General features: G+C 33.4%; 1 protein-coding gene across 3 annotated transcripts in view; it reads right to left on the minus strand.

The window, feature by feature from the left end:
• LOC6049443 (dual 3',5'-cyclic-AMP and -GMP phosphodiesterase 11) overlaps nucleotides 1-19,249 on the minus strand; it is a 157,172-nt gene that overhangs the window by 46,690 nt on the left and 91,233 nt on the right. For all 3 annotated transcript variants that reach the window (XM_038258447.1, XM_038258449.1, XM_038258448.1), the window contains exons 3-4: nucleotides 5,621-6,238; nucleotides 2,508-3,111 (exon numbers count right to left, since the gene is read on the minus strand). In XM_038258447.1, coding sequence (XP_038114375.1) covers nucleotides 2,508-3,111; nucleotides 5,621-5,681 — 665 coding nt within the window. In that variant the 5' untranslated portion in view covers nucleotides 5,682-6,238. The remainder of the gene's footprint in view (nucleotides 1-2,507; nucleotides 3,112-5,620; nucleotides 6,239-19,249) is intronic.

Raw genomic sequence — 19,249 nt, forward strand, 5'->3', positions numbered from 1 at the left:
CAATTCATTCGTGGCTCAGTGGTAGAGGCAAGGTGTGAAGATCTGAAGGTACCAGTCCAGAATCCCGATAGGGGCACTTTTGTTTTTTTGTTCAAAAATATTTTTATTTTGTTTCGCGCAAATTAAACGACAACATATTGGCAACATCATGACAACACAACAAACTACTTTACCGACATATTTAGACAAACAAATTGTTTCTGGAACTTTGTCGTAACAAAGTTGAAACAAGCGGCTAAATGTTGCCAACACAAAATTTTCGTGCGCTTTTTAGGGCACCACGAGTGTTCTAACTATGTTGTGATAGCACATTTTGGGTGTTACGAAAAAGTTGCATTTAAGGATCCGCAACAAAAAATGTTACTTGGGCAGTAAGGGCTGGCACCTTAGCCCACTCGGCCATCAGACTGATGAAAAGCTGAAAGGATAAATGCAAATATGAGCTTGACATTTCGGTCAAGTAGGGTTTCCATATTGATGGGCTACATATTTCAGGGTGTAAAATCACATAAAATTGTATAAAAAAATGCAATATTTATTTTACACCCAGCTGTCAATTACGGCACCAAAAACAAAAGGAAACTGTCATTTACGGTACCAAAACAAAGCCAGAACAAAGGAACAGCTGTTCATTACAGAACCAAAACAAACCTACAGCGCACTGTTAAAAAGTACAAAAACTTCTGGCATAAAATGGAAAGAAACTGATTATTTTTTTCATGTAAAATTATACCGCAATTCAAGTTTAAAATGTAGTGCATGTTTTTGAGGTGATTTTTTTTCTCAATTTATGTACAAAATAAACTTAATTGGGATCCTTAAGAACACATCTAGCCGATTACATCATTTAAAGTTGTACTTTTATCACATGAAACATTTAACAGAAGTTTTGTGTATTTTGACTTTTAAAACAGTAAATCAGAATTTATGCTATGAAAAAAAAAATATAAAAAAATGTTTTTAATGTGCGCAGTTTGCGCGTAATATTAATCTCAACCTCCAAGATGGCTGCCTTTAGCATCCCCCTGGGCAGGCAGCCCAAAATTATAAGTACACAAATAAAAAAATTTCCGAATGTTACATCATTTATGATGTAACATTTTTGCAAGTCATTAAACATTCAAATTTAAGTGCAATTTGAAATAAATTTGCAACAAATTATACGTAAAAACACGATTTTACGTGTGATTCAACCGTTTACGTCGAAACTCAAGTCTACATCAACTGAGTTTACATTCGATTAATTTTTTTTCGTGTCGAGTAAATTCACATTTTTTCTGTGTAGGCTTAGTGATTTGTCACGCAAAAATATGCAATTTTCAGGGGAACAATATTCTAAAATAAAAAAAATGAAAAATTCTAAAAAAAACTATAAAATGTTATGTTAAACAACCGAAAATGGTTTTGCACATTCAAATATATATTTTACAAATAAGTTAAGTAATTTTCACAGTACAGTTAAGTACATCAAGTTTCGTGGAAATTGCTGATTTTTTAAAATAAAATAAAAACACTGAAAACTGAATTTCAAGTTTTTTTTTCAAATTTGAAGTTAAAACTATTGGAAATATATAAAGTAGTTATGCTTTTTGTATTTCTATAAAAAAAGAAATACAAAATAGCAATGAAGTTTTCACAAATAAATCCCGAAGTTATACTGGTATGTTCGCAAATTACTTTCAATTGCAAAAATAAACAAATTAAAATATTGACAATAATATTTTTTTCAATGAAAATATTTTCACATATTTTCTGCCAATTTTACGTTTAGAAAGTTTTTGGATGAAAAATTTGTTATTTTTATTTTTAAGCGTTGATTTAGAAAAATCTTAGGATTTCACGGGATTTCGCGGAAATTGCAAAATTTCACAAATTTCACACTGTTCGCGAAATCGTGAAAATTCACTAACCCTAATTTTAAGTGCTAATCTAGTGTTTTTTTAAGTCCTTAAAACACATGAAACACAATAGCTTATAGGACCTTTTAAAAAACTCTGTTAAAAAGTGAAACTCGAGTGAAATTTTCTAAACATCTTTAATTGAAATCTATTTTAAGAGAAAAAAGTGAAATATTCTTGCCCTCCACAATGAAGCTAATGGCTACAAGTAACATTCCCAAGTGGAAAAATCTAAAATGTCGGCGAAAAACAATATTTAAATTACGTTTAATAAAAATTGCTAAGCAAGATTTAGGTACAAGGCAAAAAATTTGGACATCTAATGTAACTTTACAGTTTAAAGCTCTACAAAATTGGAAAAATAAACAACTTGGATTTTGAATGCCAAACTAACATATTTATAGAGTTTAATAACATATTATCATAATAAAATCTTATTTTAAGGTTTCATAGTAAATAGTCAAGTACACAAAGCCATAATATAAGGTTTGATCAATAGAATGAACAACTGTTAATTTCAGATACATTTAAGTTCGAAGAAATTAAGTTAACATTATTAACGAATTTACAATGATTACATAAAATCCCACACAAAACAAATCAACTCACCTCACTGGCGTTGTCGCTCCCGACCCGGCCCGGGACGAACTGGTCCCCTGACCTCCGACCCCACCACTCACTCCTCCTCCTCCTCCGCCACCCCCACCAACACCCCCGGCAGCAGCGTGAGTCGGCGAATCCAACGCGCTCCCACTGCCGCCGGACGAGGTCACCGGTGTGGCGTGCGACACCAGCCAGCCGTCCACCATGTTCCGGGTGGCCTTCCGGATGAAGTAGTCCTGCACAAACTCCTGGTTCTCGTCCAGCCACGACTCCATCCGGGCAAACTCGACATCGTAGCCGACGCCGACGGTGGGCCCCGAACCGGTTCCGGAACTCTGCAGCAGCTGCAGGTGGCTGCCGTGACTGTTGTGATGGTTGTGATGGTTGTTACTGCTGTTGTGCAGCAGCAGGTGGTTCTGCTGTTGATGGTTGCTGCTGCCGACTGTGGCGGGAGATTGCTGGCTGTTGTTGATGATGTTGCTGCTGCTGCTGTGGAGTGGTGGCAGGGGGACACCAGAACGAGAGCCCAACGAAGTATCGAGCCCCACTGTGCCCCCCTGCTCGGCGGGCATCCTGCTCTGAGGCTCTTCTATACTGCGCAAGTGCAGGCCTGCAAAAAATAGGATAAATCGAAAGGGGGAAGCATTAATTAAAATTCAAACTGAATTGGTGGGGCGAGTGAGCTGTAATGCAACAATTAGAGTGGGGGGAAATGTGGGGCAAAGTTGACTTCAGGATAGGGTAGGGGGATTAGATTGATGAAGCGATTGTGGTTGTTTGCGAAGCACAGTTCAAAAAGCTAACTGAATTTGCTAGTAAGAAAAAGTAGTTTTACTCAAATATTTAACTGTGCTAGTAGCGATTCCAGCAAGTTCGTATTTCAACTGCCGATATGTGGGATTATGAGTCCGTTTTAATTATGAATTGTGAAGAGCTCTTAATTAGTTTATAAATTCCCCATCTCAGCCTGTTGCATATTATTTGGTGTTTGCTGTAAATTAACAGAACCTAGTTTTTGTAGACTAAATCCTGATTGGTATGCAAAATATGTGATAGCAGACATAAAATCGAACTGCTGTACGAAACGAAGTTGACTTTATAGCTATCGGCCACCATTGCTAGTACCAACCACTAGTGTCTTCCTTTTTATCTACAAGGACTTCGCCGCCCTGGACTCCTAAGTGTACGAGAGTATGGCACGGAGCGACGGCGCCGAATACCCATATTTACACAAAGAATTTTTAGAGCGCCCGCCGCGGGATTCGAACCAGCAACCTCTGGATTGTGAGTCCAGTGCGCGGTCCGATTGATCCACACGGGCGGGACAATGCTGTACTGTTTTTGTTATTTTGTTTGAAATATCAGATCATCAAATCTCTCCATCTTTCCATCTTTGCGTTTTGGTTTCAGTTTTTGATCGAAAATCATTGGTTTATTCTCGGAAAATCAAAAAAAGCTTAAAAAATTCCCAATGTTAAGAAATAATATGAATGCACTTTTTAAATACTTTATTGTATACACTCCAAAAAATTAATTCGCGTATACGTGAACAGAATTCAAGCTAGCGAAATTCAGGAAGAAACTGTTCAACTTTCATGGTGAAATTTTGAATTTCTGTGTTAATAATAAATCTAAAAAAAATCTAGCGCTTAAAAATTAATAAATAACAGATGAGAAAGAGGTTGAACAAAAGTGTTGGACAAAATTCTATTTCATCAACATAAATCCATTACTGTGTTTTAAAAGTCTAAATTAGAAATTAAAATATTGTAAACCTCCAAAAACATAACCTCAACTAAAAATATTTGATAATTTTGATAAAAAATTAATGCAAATTCGAATAAAAATCAAGCAAGATTTGTCAAAATCTGCAAAAGAGCAAGGATAAAATTAATTCTGTTGATGGGCACTTGAAAAATCTACAATTCCCAGATTTATCCGAGATCCTGCAACCATGATTGCAACCTTTCTGATAGCATAGTGATGTTTTTATTTTTATTAACTGATAAATTTATTAAAACAACCAATGTTCAAGTTGATTTAAAAAACAAATTAGCTTATGATAACAGGAAACATCATATAACATATAACTAAATTTAATAAAATTATATTAAATATCTACTATTTTGTATCTGTCTATTAAAAATAGAAGACATTAACAAGACAATTAATTTAATGTGTGATAAAGTTGTATTTTTGTATTTTTGTATTTTTGTATTTTTGTATTTTTGTATTTTTGTATTTTTGTATTTTTGTATTTTTGTATTTTTGTATTTTTGTATTTTTGTATTTTTGTATTTTTGTATTTTTGTATTTTTGTATTTTTGTATTTTTGTATTTTTGTATTTTTGTATTTTTGTATTTTTGTATTTTTGTATTTTTGTATTTTGTATTTTTGTATTTTTGTATTTTTGTATTTTGTATTTTGTATTTTTGTATTTTTGTATTTTTGTATTTTTGTATTTTGTATTTTTGTATTTTGTATTTTTGTATTTTGTATTTTTGTATTTTTGTATTTTGTATTTTGTATTTTGTATTTTTGTATTTTTGTATTTTTGTATTTTGTATTTTGTATTTTTGTATTTTGTATTTTTGTATTTTTGTATTTTTGTATTTTTGTATTTTGTATTTTTGTATTTTTGTATTTTTGTATTTTTGTATTTTGTATTTTTGTATTTTTGTATTTTTGTATTTTTGTATTTTTGTATTTTTGTATTTTTGTATTTTTGTATTTTTGTATTTTTGTATTTTTGTATTTTTGTATTTTTGTATTTTTGTATTTTTGTATTTTTGTATTTTTGTATTTTTGTGTTTTTGTGTTTTTGTATTTTTGTATTTTTGTATTTTTGTATTTTTGTATTTTTGTATTTTTGTATTTTTGTATTTTTGTATTTTTGTATTTTTGTATTTTTGTATTTCTGTATTTTTGTATTTTTGTAATTTTGTATTTTTTATGTCTATATTTTGTAATTATATTTTAAGGTTAAGAATGATAATATTTTTGTTCAAAAGTAAAAAAAACTCAGTCAGAAAAAATGCTTTTGTCAGAACATTCACCATCAAAACTTAAACCAATAATTTTCTCGTAAAGGTAAAACCCCTTTCCTCTCACGAATTACCTTGCTTATTTTTCTTGTAACGACAACCATTGAAGCGACACATGCTAGCACTTTGGCCCATCAGGGCCTTGAGTTGCGTCTCCGGTGGAAAAGTCCGTTCTCTTCCGGTGTCCGTGTCCGGACGTCGACCGCCGTAAATCTGGAGCTGCCACCAACACTACCACTACTACTATTTGTTCTACTATTTGTACTACGAGTCACACTTAAACTTATCCAACTTTTGCCACGCCAGTTTCTCTTTCCACTGGATCTAGCAACACTGCTGCTGTGCTTCATTTCTTACATTTCTTGGCTCTAGTGTCGCAATAAAATCGCAATCCTTGGCCACCACCGTGGACACCCCCGGCGTGACGACGACGACGGAGACTTTCCGGTTCCGGTTGCACTGTTTCTGCACAACAGTGCTGTTATTTCACTACGATCCATTGTGATTTGCACCGGGGTTGGCTGGCAACACTGTTTTTTCTTCTTCAGATTTTTCTGTTGGCCGTCAATGGCACGTGCTGCTGTGCACTTTCTCCTTTTTCATGAGCATTGTTCTTGTGTTCAAGCTATGTACTTTGAACCTCGGAAAGCACGAAAGCGTTTTGTTCACTTGCACAGGTTCGATTTGTATTGCTGTTTGAAAAAAAGAAGTTGTCGTTTGAACAGGTTTTTTCGACGTTTTTCTCAAACGATTCTTTGAAGTTGACGGTAGGATCTGAAGCAGGATTTTAACTGAAACTGTGTATAGCTTTTCGTTTTCACTAGGTTATCAAAATAATGTTTCAAAAATCTTATGTGATTCACCACCTTACCCCCTCCGATAAATTTGTCAAATAAACGACTCGTTTTTCACCCCCTCAATAAATGGCCATCATTTTTATTGCTTAATTACCTATTCATCTTCCAGTTTCGTGTTCCCCTTCCACCACCCACTACTGAACTGTCAATGATGATAAAAAACAACCGATTTTTATGAGTCCACACAGTCCATGCTTAAAATTATGGCCGAGCGCCATCCACCCGGTCGTACGTCGATTTTGTTTTATGGCATAGAGGTGATTGTGGTGGTGGCCGAAATTACTGCCAAACTGGCCGCCAGATCGGTTGGTCGTAATGGCACGGCTGTGTGTTGTGGGCATCATTCAAGTGCAGTGCGGGACATTTTGGGGGGAATTACCGTGAAATGGAGCAAATTTAATAAAGTTGTAGCAGTACAACATAACTTGTATCAATAGTTCCACCAAATTTGAGCTTGATCAGAAAATGTTGATTTCGAGTGATGTGTGCATTTGAGGTGAAAATCGATTAGCAAAAACAGAAAAATTCAAAATAAAGTGAATTCTCCAGATATCTTCATAATTCAATGAAAATTTTAAAATAATTAAATTTGTAGTTGTATATTTTTTGTAAGGTGTAAAATTGAGATTATTCTAACCATTTTGTCGATTTGATCATTTTAATTTTGCTAGTTCAAAAAAGATTTTTATCCCTCAGCTGCAACCGAGGTCGAAAATACACACTAATATTAGTTTTTCTAAGGTTTTATGTCTTTTTAGATCTGTGGTCTGATAATAAAAATTTAGTTGATTAGATATAATATATTTGATTAAAAATGCATAAATACACGTTCCACAATGTATTTTTTTAAGTTGACAATCGATTGTGTAAGTTTTTGGATGAAAATCTATTTCATTCAGCAGTAACTGTGTTTGTCTTCTATTTTTTGGATTAAATTTGAAGGAAAAGTTCTAGAACACAAATTTGAAATAAAACTCAGAGATTTAATATAAAAAATTGAAAATAAACAAATTATGTTTTAAACAATATTAAAAGTTTTTTTACAAACAAAATAAATATGAATAATGTTTAATATAATTTGTTACGATATATTTAAAAAAAATATATAAAACTGTTGAATAAATTCCAACAAGTAATTCGACGCTATTATTGGGTAAGCAATACATGTTGAAGCATTAAGAAATTATTTGGATTGTTTTCAAATAGTTATGTTTTGAACTAAACATAATTAAAATAAAACAATAGAATAGTAAAAACTTATTGGTTCAAATTGATTGTGATTAAAAAATAAAGCAAAGATTTCAATAGATATTCAAATATAAGTTAAAAAAAAGTGAAGTTTAGCTTCATACATTTTTTAACATAAAGCAAAAAAAAACACATAAAGGTGCCATCCATAAAACATGTAGACATAAAAAAGCATTTTTTTATTTTAGAGAAACTCTTATGTTCAACCTAATTTTAAAAGGAAATTTAAAAATATAACGCCAAAGTTAAAAAAAATCTTTTTTTAAAAAACTGAAAAAAATATGAATATTAATTTTAAGAAAAATCGTGATTTTACCGAAATGAATTATAATGCTTGTTTCGGCCATAACTAAAAAATATTTTTAAACTTCACTAGAAATGTTCATTTAATTTAACAAATTCCAATTCCAACAACAAAATGATTTTGTTTTTTTGTGATAACTAAGCATTAAAAAAATAACTTGGATATGTTAGGGGCCCATCCATAAACCAAGTGGACACTTTTTTGAAATCTCAGAAGAGCCACCGTGACTCCGGCACTAATTTTCCTTTTTCTTCAATTTGAAACAACATTTAATTTGTTTTAAGTTTAGGGCGATTGAAGGACGTGTAGATAAACAATCTCAAGCATTTTTGAAATTGGTTTTTCGTAAGTAGGTCGAATACCGATGCAAAAAGGGCTTTGTTTACCAATGGCTCTTACGTCTTTTTGAAAACTAATCCGAGAAATGTTTTATTTTTTGACAGTGAAAATCGGTCCAGAGGCTTTTTTTAACAACCTGGAATTCAATCATCAAAGGTTTTTAAGACAATTCATTGGAAATTTTTCGATCTTCTAGGAAAAACAATTTCATTTAAAAAACACTTTGACGGAGTTTAATTTTGATTATTTTCAATTCTATTTTAAATGAATAAAATTTCCCAGTTTAAAAGATATTTCATCATATCCAAAAACGTATATTTTCAAAAATGGTTAGTTTACGCAATCCCTTTTTCTGCTAGTAAAAGAAAATAATGGGTAATTTTTATGAGGCGTAGTTTTTTTCTGAATTCTTCTTATAAATATATTTAATTTGGCCAAATCAAAAAAACAAAACTCGTTCCTAAACTGATGGATTTCACTATTTTTTTTAGTATGTGTGAGTATCTAGGTATTTTTTTTTTTGTTGATATTTTTAAATTATATAAATTCCAATTACGACAAATTAACACCTGTTGACGGTAACTGAAACAACAGCTTTAATAACCGCTCTCCTCAACTTGTACTGTAACTGTATAGTCAAATATCTGCACCATGCCACGTCACACACAAACCACCCTCGACCATTTCGGTGCTGGTGAATATTAAAAGTGTAACTTTATGATTTCAATTATCATGGTCGTTATGAAAAATTAATTGAACATTTTTATCGCTTTTTGGTTTTACGACCAACTCCGGCGACTCATCTGCCACGGCCGCCACCGTCGTTTGGCTCTGGCTACCTTTTGGCATTGCTCTTCTTGGTTTTCTTGGGGTTGAAGTTGGGGTGGTGGGGGGACATGGGAGGGGGTGTGGGAGGATTGTTTTTACGAGCGCCACCGGCGGCCAAAAAGCGCGTGCCGGCTTGCATGGCAATCGAGCGATTTGAAGGAGGAGGCACGCGAGTCATTCAAATTTTTGGCCGGCTGCCGAAAAGTGACCCAGTGGAGGGGCAGTAAGACGGTGAGAAGTATATTTAATTGTTTTGTTTATGATTGAGAATCGCATTCGGAATTGAGGGTGAGGGTGGCATTTTCGATTTGTCTTCTTCTTGTTTCAATCAACTGGTTTTTCAAAGTCGGCAGTGTGAGTGGAATATTGAATATAAATATTTGGGTTGAAACCTTAATGTCATGGCTACTGTTAAGTGCTTGAAAAAAGGATTAGATCTGTTTTAAAATAAAGTGATTTTTAATTTATTTCCAACTTATTTTGCAGTAAATCCAAGTTTCAGATTTCATATTTTTTCCAGTATTTTCCAGCATGAAAAGAAAAATACATTTAAAAATATCTTGCTTTATTCTAAAATTTCATAAATATTGTATTGAGTTGTGCTGTGGAAAAATACACAAAGCATGAACTTTTCTAAATGAATACCTGAGAAAGCTAAAAAAATTGCACTATTTCTTAAAAATCCTACACATAAAATCTTTCTGTTCAACTTTAGGAAGCCTGAAATTAAAGCAGATTGGCCTAGAGTAAGCAATGCTTCACCATAAGAGATCTGCAAGAAATTGTGTCAATTAACAATTAATTATTTCAGTCGGACCACAAACCACTTTGCAAAAGATCCTGTGGAGCTGCGGTTGACATTGAGTCGATGAGCGTCTCGATTGAAGTGTTACGAGAAAATGGAATTTCTAGATTTTTTTTTAGCTTTTGTTTGCTTGCTTTTTCATTTCGTATTTTCTGTTTGTGGTCTATTTTGCATGCCTGCTTTTTTTGGTTTTTATTTCTTTATCTGTACGGTTTCTTAGTTTTTTTTAGATTTTTCCTATTTTTTCTGTCTTTTCTGTTTTTCTGTTTTTTCTGTCTTTCGTGTCTTTTTTGTGTTTGTCTGTCTTTTCTGTCTTTTCTGTCTTTTTTGTCTTTTCTGTCTTTTCTGTCTTTTCCGTCTTTTCTGTCTTTTTTGTCTTTTCTGTCTTTTCTGTTTTTTTTTCTGTCTTTCGTGTCTTTTTTGTCTTAGTCTGTCTTTTCTGTTGAGCAGTTCTCTAGGATTTCGGTCATTCGATTTTTTTTGTATTTTTTAATCCGACTGAAACTTTTTTGGTGCCTTCGGTATGCCCAAAGAAGCTATTTTGCATCATTAGTTTGTCCATATAATTTTCCATACAAATTTGGCAGCTGTCCATACAAAAATGATGCATGAAAATTTAAAAATATGTATCTTTTGAAGGAATTTTTTGATCGATTTGGTGTCTTCGGCAAAGTTGTAGGTATGGATACAGACTACACTGCAAAAAAAAATAATACACTGTAAAAAAATTTGGTGATTTTTTTATTTAACTTTTTATCACTAAAACTTGATTTGCAAAAAAACACTATTTTTATTTTTTTTTATTTTTTGATATGTTGTCGAGGACATCAAATGCCAAAAAATCTTTGACCGAGTTATGAATTTTTTAATCAATACTGTTTTATTCAAAAAATCGAAATAGTGGTCGCAAAAATTTGTCAACTTCGTTTTTCGATATAAAATCAAATTTGCAATCAAAAAGTACTTTAGTGAAATTTTGATAAAGTGCACCGTTTTCAAGTTAAATCCATATTTAGGTGACTTTTTTGAAAATAGTCGCAATTTTTAATTTTTTAAAATTAGTGCACATGTTTGCATACTTTTGGAAAAAATATTTTTGAAAAGCTGAGAAAATTCTCTATATTTTGCTTATTGGGACTTTATTAATACGACCTTTAGTTACTGAGATATTGCAATGCAAAGGTTTAAAAACAGGAAAATTGATGTTTTCTAAGTCTCACCCAAACAACACACCATTTTCTAATGTCGATATCCCAGCAACTATAGGTCCGATTTTCAATGTTGAAATATGAAACATTTGTGAAATTTTCCGATCTTTTCGAAAACAATATTTTCAAAAAAATTAAATCAAGACTAACGTTTCAAAAGGGCCAAAAATTCAATATTACGCCCTTTTAAAATGTTATTCTTGGTTTAAAAATAGGTTTGGTTTGAAAATATTGTTTTCGAAAAGATCGGAAAATTTCACAAATGTTTCATATTTCAACATTGAAAATCGGACCGTTACTTGCTGAGATATCGACATTGAAAAATGCTGGGTTGTTTGGGTGAGACTTAGAAAACATCAATTTTCCTGTTTTTAAACCTTTGCATTGCAATATCTCAGCAACTAAAGGTCGTATTAACAAAGTCCCAATAAGCAAAATATAGAGAATTTTCTCAGCTTTTCAAAAATATTTTTTCCAAAAGTGTGCAAACATGTGCACTTATTTTAAAAAATTAAAAATTGCGACTATTTTCAAAAAAGTCACCTAAATATGGATTTAACTTGAAAACGGTGCACTTTATCGAAATATCACTTAAGTACTTTTTGATTGCAAATTTGATTTTACATCGAAAAATGAAGTTGAAAATTTTTGCGACCAATATTTCGATTTTTTTAAAAAACAGTATTGATTGAAAAATTCATAACTCGGTCAAAGATTTTTTGCACAACCTGGAAATTTCTGAAAAGTTGGCATTTTATGTCCTCTAAAACATATAAAAAAAAAAATTGTGTTTTTTTGCAAATCAAGTTTTAGTGATAAAAAGTTAAATAAAAAATCACCTAATTTTTTTTACAGTATATCATTTTTTTCAGTGTAGTCTGTATCCATACCTACAACTTTGCCGAAGACACCAAATCGATCAAAAAATTCCATCAAAAGATACAGATTTTTGAATTTTCATACATCATTTTTGTATGGACAGCTGCCAAATTTGTATGGAAAATTATATGGACAAACTAATGATGCAAAATGGCTTCTTTGGGCATACCGAAGCCACCAAAAAAGTTTCAGTCGGATTAAAAAATACAAAAATTCAAATTGAAGAAAAAAGACCGATTTCGTAGAGAATTGCTCTGTTATTTCTGTCTTTTCTGCCTTTTCTGTCTTATTTTTCATTTCCGTTTTTTTGTTTTCTAAAAACATTGTTTTCATACATGATTTAATTTGAGTCGAGTTGCAACAATGTGATGGAATCCCAAGTAACATTTTTTTCCAGGAATTCTACAAGAGCTCATCAAGATAGCTACAGCATAGCAGTTTGGACCGCGGTCGGATAAAACTCTCTTCAAGTTCACTTCCAAACTCCTGAAGAAGTTTTGAAGTTTTGAAGTTTTGAGAGGGATGAAACTTTTCAAAAGGATTTAAATCAAAACAAAGCATTTTAAAGGCATAAATGGCTTCTTTCGGGCCTCCATCTAACCATAATTCATGCCAATTTCTACCTTTTCCAGAACAAAACAGTTTCTCAAATCTCGAATGCTATTATCCTGCACGAAAACCCTTTTACCGGTAATATTTATCACACAATGGGCCCCAGCAACACCTTTTCTTCGAGCTCCAACCTGTTCACTAAATGATGGCAATTCTGCTAACAATAATGTCCGGTTGAATTCACCTAGTGATATGAGGAGATTTTTCTCAGAGTTATAAAGTTTGCATCAATGCTTTTGCCACGTTATTTTCTAGAGTTTCATAATTTTAATCTAGGAAGCAAATTATAACTTTTCCCAACATTTTCTGACATTTCTTTCCTGCAAAAAGGTAAAATGTCAAGCAACTTGGCATCACCTTAACAATGCCTTCCAGGCTTATCCTCGTGCCTTATTGTTTCCAACAGCAACAGAAAAAAACAGGGACGATGCCGAGCAATCCTTTTGGTTAGCAGGATAATAGACGCTGGTGGGGGAAACACGTCCACATTAAAAGTGAAATATTACATCTGTTGCGAAAGGTGCGTTTATTTTGGAAGAATGAATTAGGATAAAAGCGAAAGGGAGATGTTTTCTGGGGGAGGGTGGTTTCTGTGGGAAAACCCAGACTCTTTGAGACTTTCATGAAGAAGGAAAACGCCTTTTCGGCCAAATTGCGGGGTCTTGATAGCTTTTGACCTTTTGCCAATATTGTTATCATCATTATCAGCAACTGGCTGTGTGGCCACGACCAGGATGTTATGGGTTTATTAATAAATTGATGGTGATGTATGTGGTGGCCACGTGGCGAAGCCAGGAAAGTGGAGTTAATGGAAATGCCTTAACCTATTGCCATTCAATGATAACGACTGGTCGGACCCAATTTGGTCAATAAACTGTGAGGAGATGATAAATCTGTTAGGCAGAATAGAACGGAAATGATTGGCACAGCGAAAAAGAATGGACGGATTATAACTTTGATAGAATTACAATGTTTCTTGCATTTTTCACATAGAAAAGAAATATTACTTATTTTACAAAAATCATCCTTTCTGGTTGTATAATTTTTAGTTTCAAATAAATTTGTCCAAGACAGATAGAAACTACATTGAAACAAAAATCTTTTACAGTGCACCTTGCAAAGAAATCTCAGAGAGAGGAAAAAAAAGTATTATTTATCACCACAACCAATTGCAGGATGTAATTTGCAGCTCGTTCGGAAGTCGGTTCGGAATTTCTTTTTGGCTTTTTCTGATCTGTTATGGTCAGTGATTTCCGGAGTTTCTTCCTATCGATGGGACGCCAGCTCTGAGCTCTGATTCTGTTGCCGAAATCCGGAGGAGAGTTAAACTTTCCCACAAGATGAATGACCGCTTGATTTGTTCGCTAAAAGTATGGCCAAGAGCAAAGGAAAAACTTTTGGAATAAATTGTGGCACTGGGGACAAATTGAAGTAATTTTTGCAGTATTTCTTGGTGCGGAGATTCTGACTTGTTGATGTTCTCGGTTTAAATTTTTCTTGGGTCAACCCCCCTAAATGTAATGAAAAATGTTCTTCATATTTTAAAAGCTCATCGATGTCAACGGTATCGCGGGGACGTGACTCAAGAAAAGTCCCCCCCTTAACATAAAGAAACATCGTCGTCATCCATCGCAAAGTTTACGCCATCATCGCCCGAGACACGACTGATAAAAGTGAAAGCGAACCCCGTCACACGTGGTTTGACTTTTGCGGAACGCCGCGAAAAGCTCCACACCCCCTCAAACCAAAGCTCTGTTGACTCCGCGGTTTGGGGCGGGTGCGGTCTGTGCTGGTTCCAAGATAAGAAAGTCGATGGAAGGTGACGATGAGTTGTTGGAAGAGAGATAAAAGTGGATATCGGCGCAAACCTGCGGAATTTCGGTGGAAATTTAGGCGCTTTTTGACAATATGACGATGAGAGGGCCATTACGGTGCTAAAAAAACGAAGATCCTGTCGAAGGACAAAGTGAACATTATTCTGTATGTTTATAACCAATCACATTCACACACATACACATTCACGAGCGCGAGTCAAAAAAGCCAATAGACAAAGTCACACTTTTTTGTGTGTGTTCTCGGCTGTTGATTGAAAAAGTTTGTCATGCGGTATTCGTTTCTCGTCTGAAGAGGATGCTGGCGTTAGGGTGATTTGGAAAAGTTCGAAAATTTATTAAACATATAATCACTTTATTTATTCTGGTGACGAATGAATAAATTTCGGTGAAATTCACCTGAATCCAATAAACAGCATCAACTTTAAATGTACGACAGAAACTGAAAATCATTTCAAATATAAAACTCCTTATATTTTGAATATCAACCTCTACTACACTGCCGTTCTACGCATAATTGTCCCATGTAATTTTTGGTCGATTCTTACTATTTGTCATTTTAGGTTTAGTTTGACGTTTACTTTTCGAAAAACACATAAAATCTAGTACTTTGTTCGGAAACTCATTGAAAACAACACCAAGTCTGTTTGTTCCATCGTTTTACTTTTACGCATAATTGTCCCACCAAGTATTTTCTTTCACGAAATCATCAGTTTTATTAAGTATTGTGACCTATTGCATACACGGAGAAAAAAGCGTTCCGAAAATCGTGAACAAATGTGCATGTTTTTGCGTAAAATATTTGTTCATGTAATCGTGAACTCGTGCACGATTGTATGAACAAAAAACTACGTTTTCATGAACAGAAATGATAAAAATCATGAACTTAAGTTCACGATTGTAAAGAAGCGTTACGTTACGTTTTTAAACATAATAATCTTATTATTGTGCAGGTTGTACAGCCATTTAAATATGGGGTTCTCTAAAAAAAAATTAAGGCAAATCCCTAAGCCGCCGTCACTGTGAGTAACGGCTTCTTACCAAAATTATTAGTTAAAAACTGCATTTTGCCCACTCGGCTGTTAGATATGCTTAAAAATTTCAACACACAATCCAGAAAACAAAATATTATTTTTCACATTTAAAAAGTGTTCTTTAAATCGTGAACACATTCCCACGTTGTTCCCTGAAATCGTGAACAGTGTTCATGATTTCGATAACAAGCTAAGCGTTATGCTGCTGGCGTTACGATTTTTCGTGAACACCTGTTCACGATTTGCTTTTTGTTCATGGAAATTGTTCATGGTACGTTTTCGTACCGTGGAATATCACCTTGTTCCAGATTTCGTGGCACATTGTTCACGATTTTCGGAACGCTTTTTTCTCCGTGTAGCAAGAGGATTACAAATAAAAATGATAAACTGCTAACTCGGATTATTAGGGACTTATGTGGTGAACAAGGACCCACGGGAAAATTATGCGTGGAAACATAAAAAATGGTCGATAAATTTAAATCGCGTTTTTCTCGGTTGCACTTTTTTGAACATGAGACAATTAAGCGTAGAACGGCAGTTCATGCACAGTAAAAAAATCATGGTAAAATTTCATCTAAAAAGGGGTACATCTTTTATGTAAGAAAAAAGCTTCAAGTTTACCTCTAATAATGTGTAAATTTACACTGGCAGACTGTAGGGAAAAATATCTGTAATCCCAAAAAATATCAAACCTTCGATAGTTACATCTAGCTTTCTAAGTCCGCGCCCCAACCAGCATGGCCATCTCGCCACTGTGAAAACTGGACGATCGAAGCCAATGTAGGTCTGTGTTCCGTACATTGTCTACTGTATTTACTGCATATACAGTACATATACGAAATACGTAGAGCTACATCGGCTTTGATCGTTCAGTTTTCACAGCGGCGAGTTGGCCGTGCGGGTTGGGGCGCGGACTTAGTAAGCTAGACATTACTATCGGCGGTTTGATTATTTTTTGGGATTACAGATTTTTTTTCCTAGCGTCTGCCAGATGTAAATTTACACATTATTATAAGTAAAATTAAACCGTGTTTCTGACATAAAAGATGTACCCCTTTTTAAATGTAATTTTACCTTTTTTTTTTTTTTTACTGTGTGGAAAATGCGGATTATAATCTTTTTATTTGTTATTTAACAAATTAATACATTTATTTATTTCACTCTCCAAATAACAAAGACAATTTTAAATCAAAACATTGAATTCGTTTGAGAAACATTTCAGATTGGTCTTTTCATTCCTACGAGACAGCCCCGCAATTAAAAAAAAACAATAACATAAAAGTTTGCTAAGTTTCATCCAAACAGTACTCAATTTTCAAATTGTTTTGTCTCAGAAACTAATGGTCCATTTCTCAATATCAAAAACTGATCCATTCGTAACATTTTTTGATCTCCTCGAAAAAAAATTATAAATATTTGAAAATTGAGACTAATTTTTGAAAGAGAGTTGAATTTTTAACCCAATTGAAATATAAGTCATGGGTTAATGTTTTGGGGTATCTGAAAATCATACAAGTGGTAAATTTTTTAACATTGAAAATCGAACCAATAGTTTCCGAGAAACTTAAAAAAGTAGCTAATTTTTCAATTATTCTTTGAAAATTTGAAGGAAATTTAATCAACTTTAAAAAAAATATTTTCAATTGGAATTGGCAATGAGAGTACAATTTTTAAATATATATAAATCAATGATTTTGTCATGTCATGTCATCATATGTCATGGAATCGTCCTATTTCGAGCAGAACTGCTCAAATCAATTATAATAAAGAATTGCTGGAGAATTTCCAATTCTGAAATAATGCCAAAAATACTTTTGTAACGCAATTTGTGGCGTTCAAGCTGCTTTTACTAATTCTGATGTTCGGCATTTGAATGAAATCAATTTGATAAATTTTGTTGCTGAAAAAGTTAAAAAGCAAGCAAAAATGACTAGTAAAATATAAAATTTGCACTAAAACCAATTTTTAAAAGATGTAAAAAGAATAAAAGATGGGATGCGGAGCAAGATAACTTATGAAGCTCTAAATATTTAAGTTTGCTGAGCTTTCCATCCACACGCACGATCAAAATTACTAAGTTTTCGTCAAAACATAACCTTCTCAGAAATGAGTTAATAGGGCATCTGTCAGATTTGAGTGAATTTCACTCGGAACTGGGTAAATATCGCTCAGTTTTCGTTGAATTCTGAGTGAAATACACTCAAATCTGACAGATGCCCTATTAACTACACAAAAAAAAAATGATGGTTATATTCATCAGGAAATGGTAACAGATTTTGTGGCAAAAAAAAAATATTAATTTTACCCCAGAAAATGATGAATTTTCATCAGTTTTTGATGAATATTCATCAGGTTCACTTTTTTACAAATTTTTTATGTATTATGACTCAAAAAAAGAGGTTTTATTCAACCTACCAAATTTTCAACATTTCAAAATTCAACTTTTTTTTCTGTGTAATTTCTGAGAAGTTTATGTTTTGACGAAAACTTAGTAATTTTGAACGTGTATGTTTAACCTTCCCAAATTAAATTTAAAATTATCTGAAAGTTTGAAATTTTATAGCTATTTATTTATTTTTTTTTGCTCAGATGAATTTTTTAAAATATTTTTGAATGTAATTGAAGCTTCACGAAACTTAAAAATTTTGTTAATTCTAGGAAACTATTGATGTTTTTAGAACACTTTTAGAGGAATAATAGTAGTTTATGCAACAAGTTGCATTTTTTTTTAATTCAACGAGGTTTACCGAATCTGTTTGAATGCCTTTGAATCGTTTTGAATATTTTTGAATCTTTTTGAATCTTTTTAAATCTTTTGAAATCTTTTTGAATCTCTTTAAATATTTTTAAATATTTTCAAATCTTTTTGAATCTTTTTGAATCTTTTGAATCTTTTTGATTCTTTTTGCATCTTATTATTTTGAAAGTCGTTGACCATAGAGTAACTTACTGCATGTATAACACCTTACGTGCTCGTATAAATCTAAAAAGGATCAAAACTTTTCAGATCACCCTACAGTTGGCCTGCAACCATGCTGCCACTGGCAAACTTTTCGTCCACTTTATGGGGCTCAATGTCTGACTGTGCCCGTTGATCATACGGCTCGAGTGAAACTCGAGTAAAAGTTGCGAAAGGATGTTTCCATTGAATATAGATTGCTAAATCTTGTGGAAATTTATGAATTTATAGAACAAGACAACATTTGCGCTCGCCCTGCGGCGACGGCTGACTTTCGCAAGTGTGTCTTGACTTGAAGTCCTTTTGTGCAAAAGCAAGATCAACTGACAGCGAAACTTTTCCCATTTGCCCAGTCATGAGGCTGAACCCGTGCCAAGTTTGCCACCGCTAGAAAGCTAGAGCTAGAGGAGGACACCATAACGGCGCTGGCCATTAAAGCTGGTCGTCATCCATAAACGTCGCATGTCAAATTGAAAATTTTATCGCACAGAAAACATTCCTCCCCTCGTGGGCTTAGGGCGGGGAAGAACAACACGGGCAATGTTCTGGACAACCTGGACAAAACGCGGTCATTAAACTGACCTTGTCGCTTCTCGTTATAAAACGGGACCTTGAAGCGTTTTTTTTTTAATGCTCCAGCTTTCGTGTAATTAGTGGTTCCATAAATCATTGAAAATAACCGTGCTCAGCACGATCTGCTAGAAAATGAGTTTCGCCAAGATGACGACAGGGTGGAAATTAAGACTTTTTTGGTAAAGTAGAGAGAGAATGGTTAGAACATCATTAAAGTCAACTTCA

The sequence above is a fragment of the Culex quinquefasciatus genome, chromosome 2, assembly GCF_015732765.1.
Source record: "Culex quinquefasciatus strain JHB chromosome 2, VPISU_Cqui_1.0_pri_paternal, whole genome shotgun sequence".
NCBI lineage: Eukaryota > Metazoa > Arthropoda > Insecta > Diptera > Culicidae > Culex > Culex quinquefasciatus.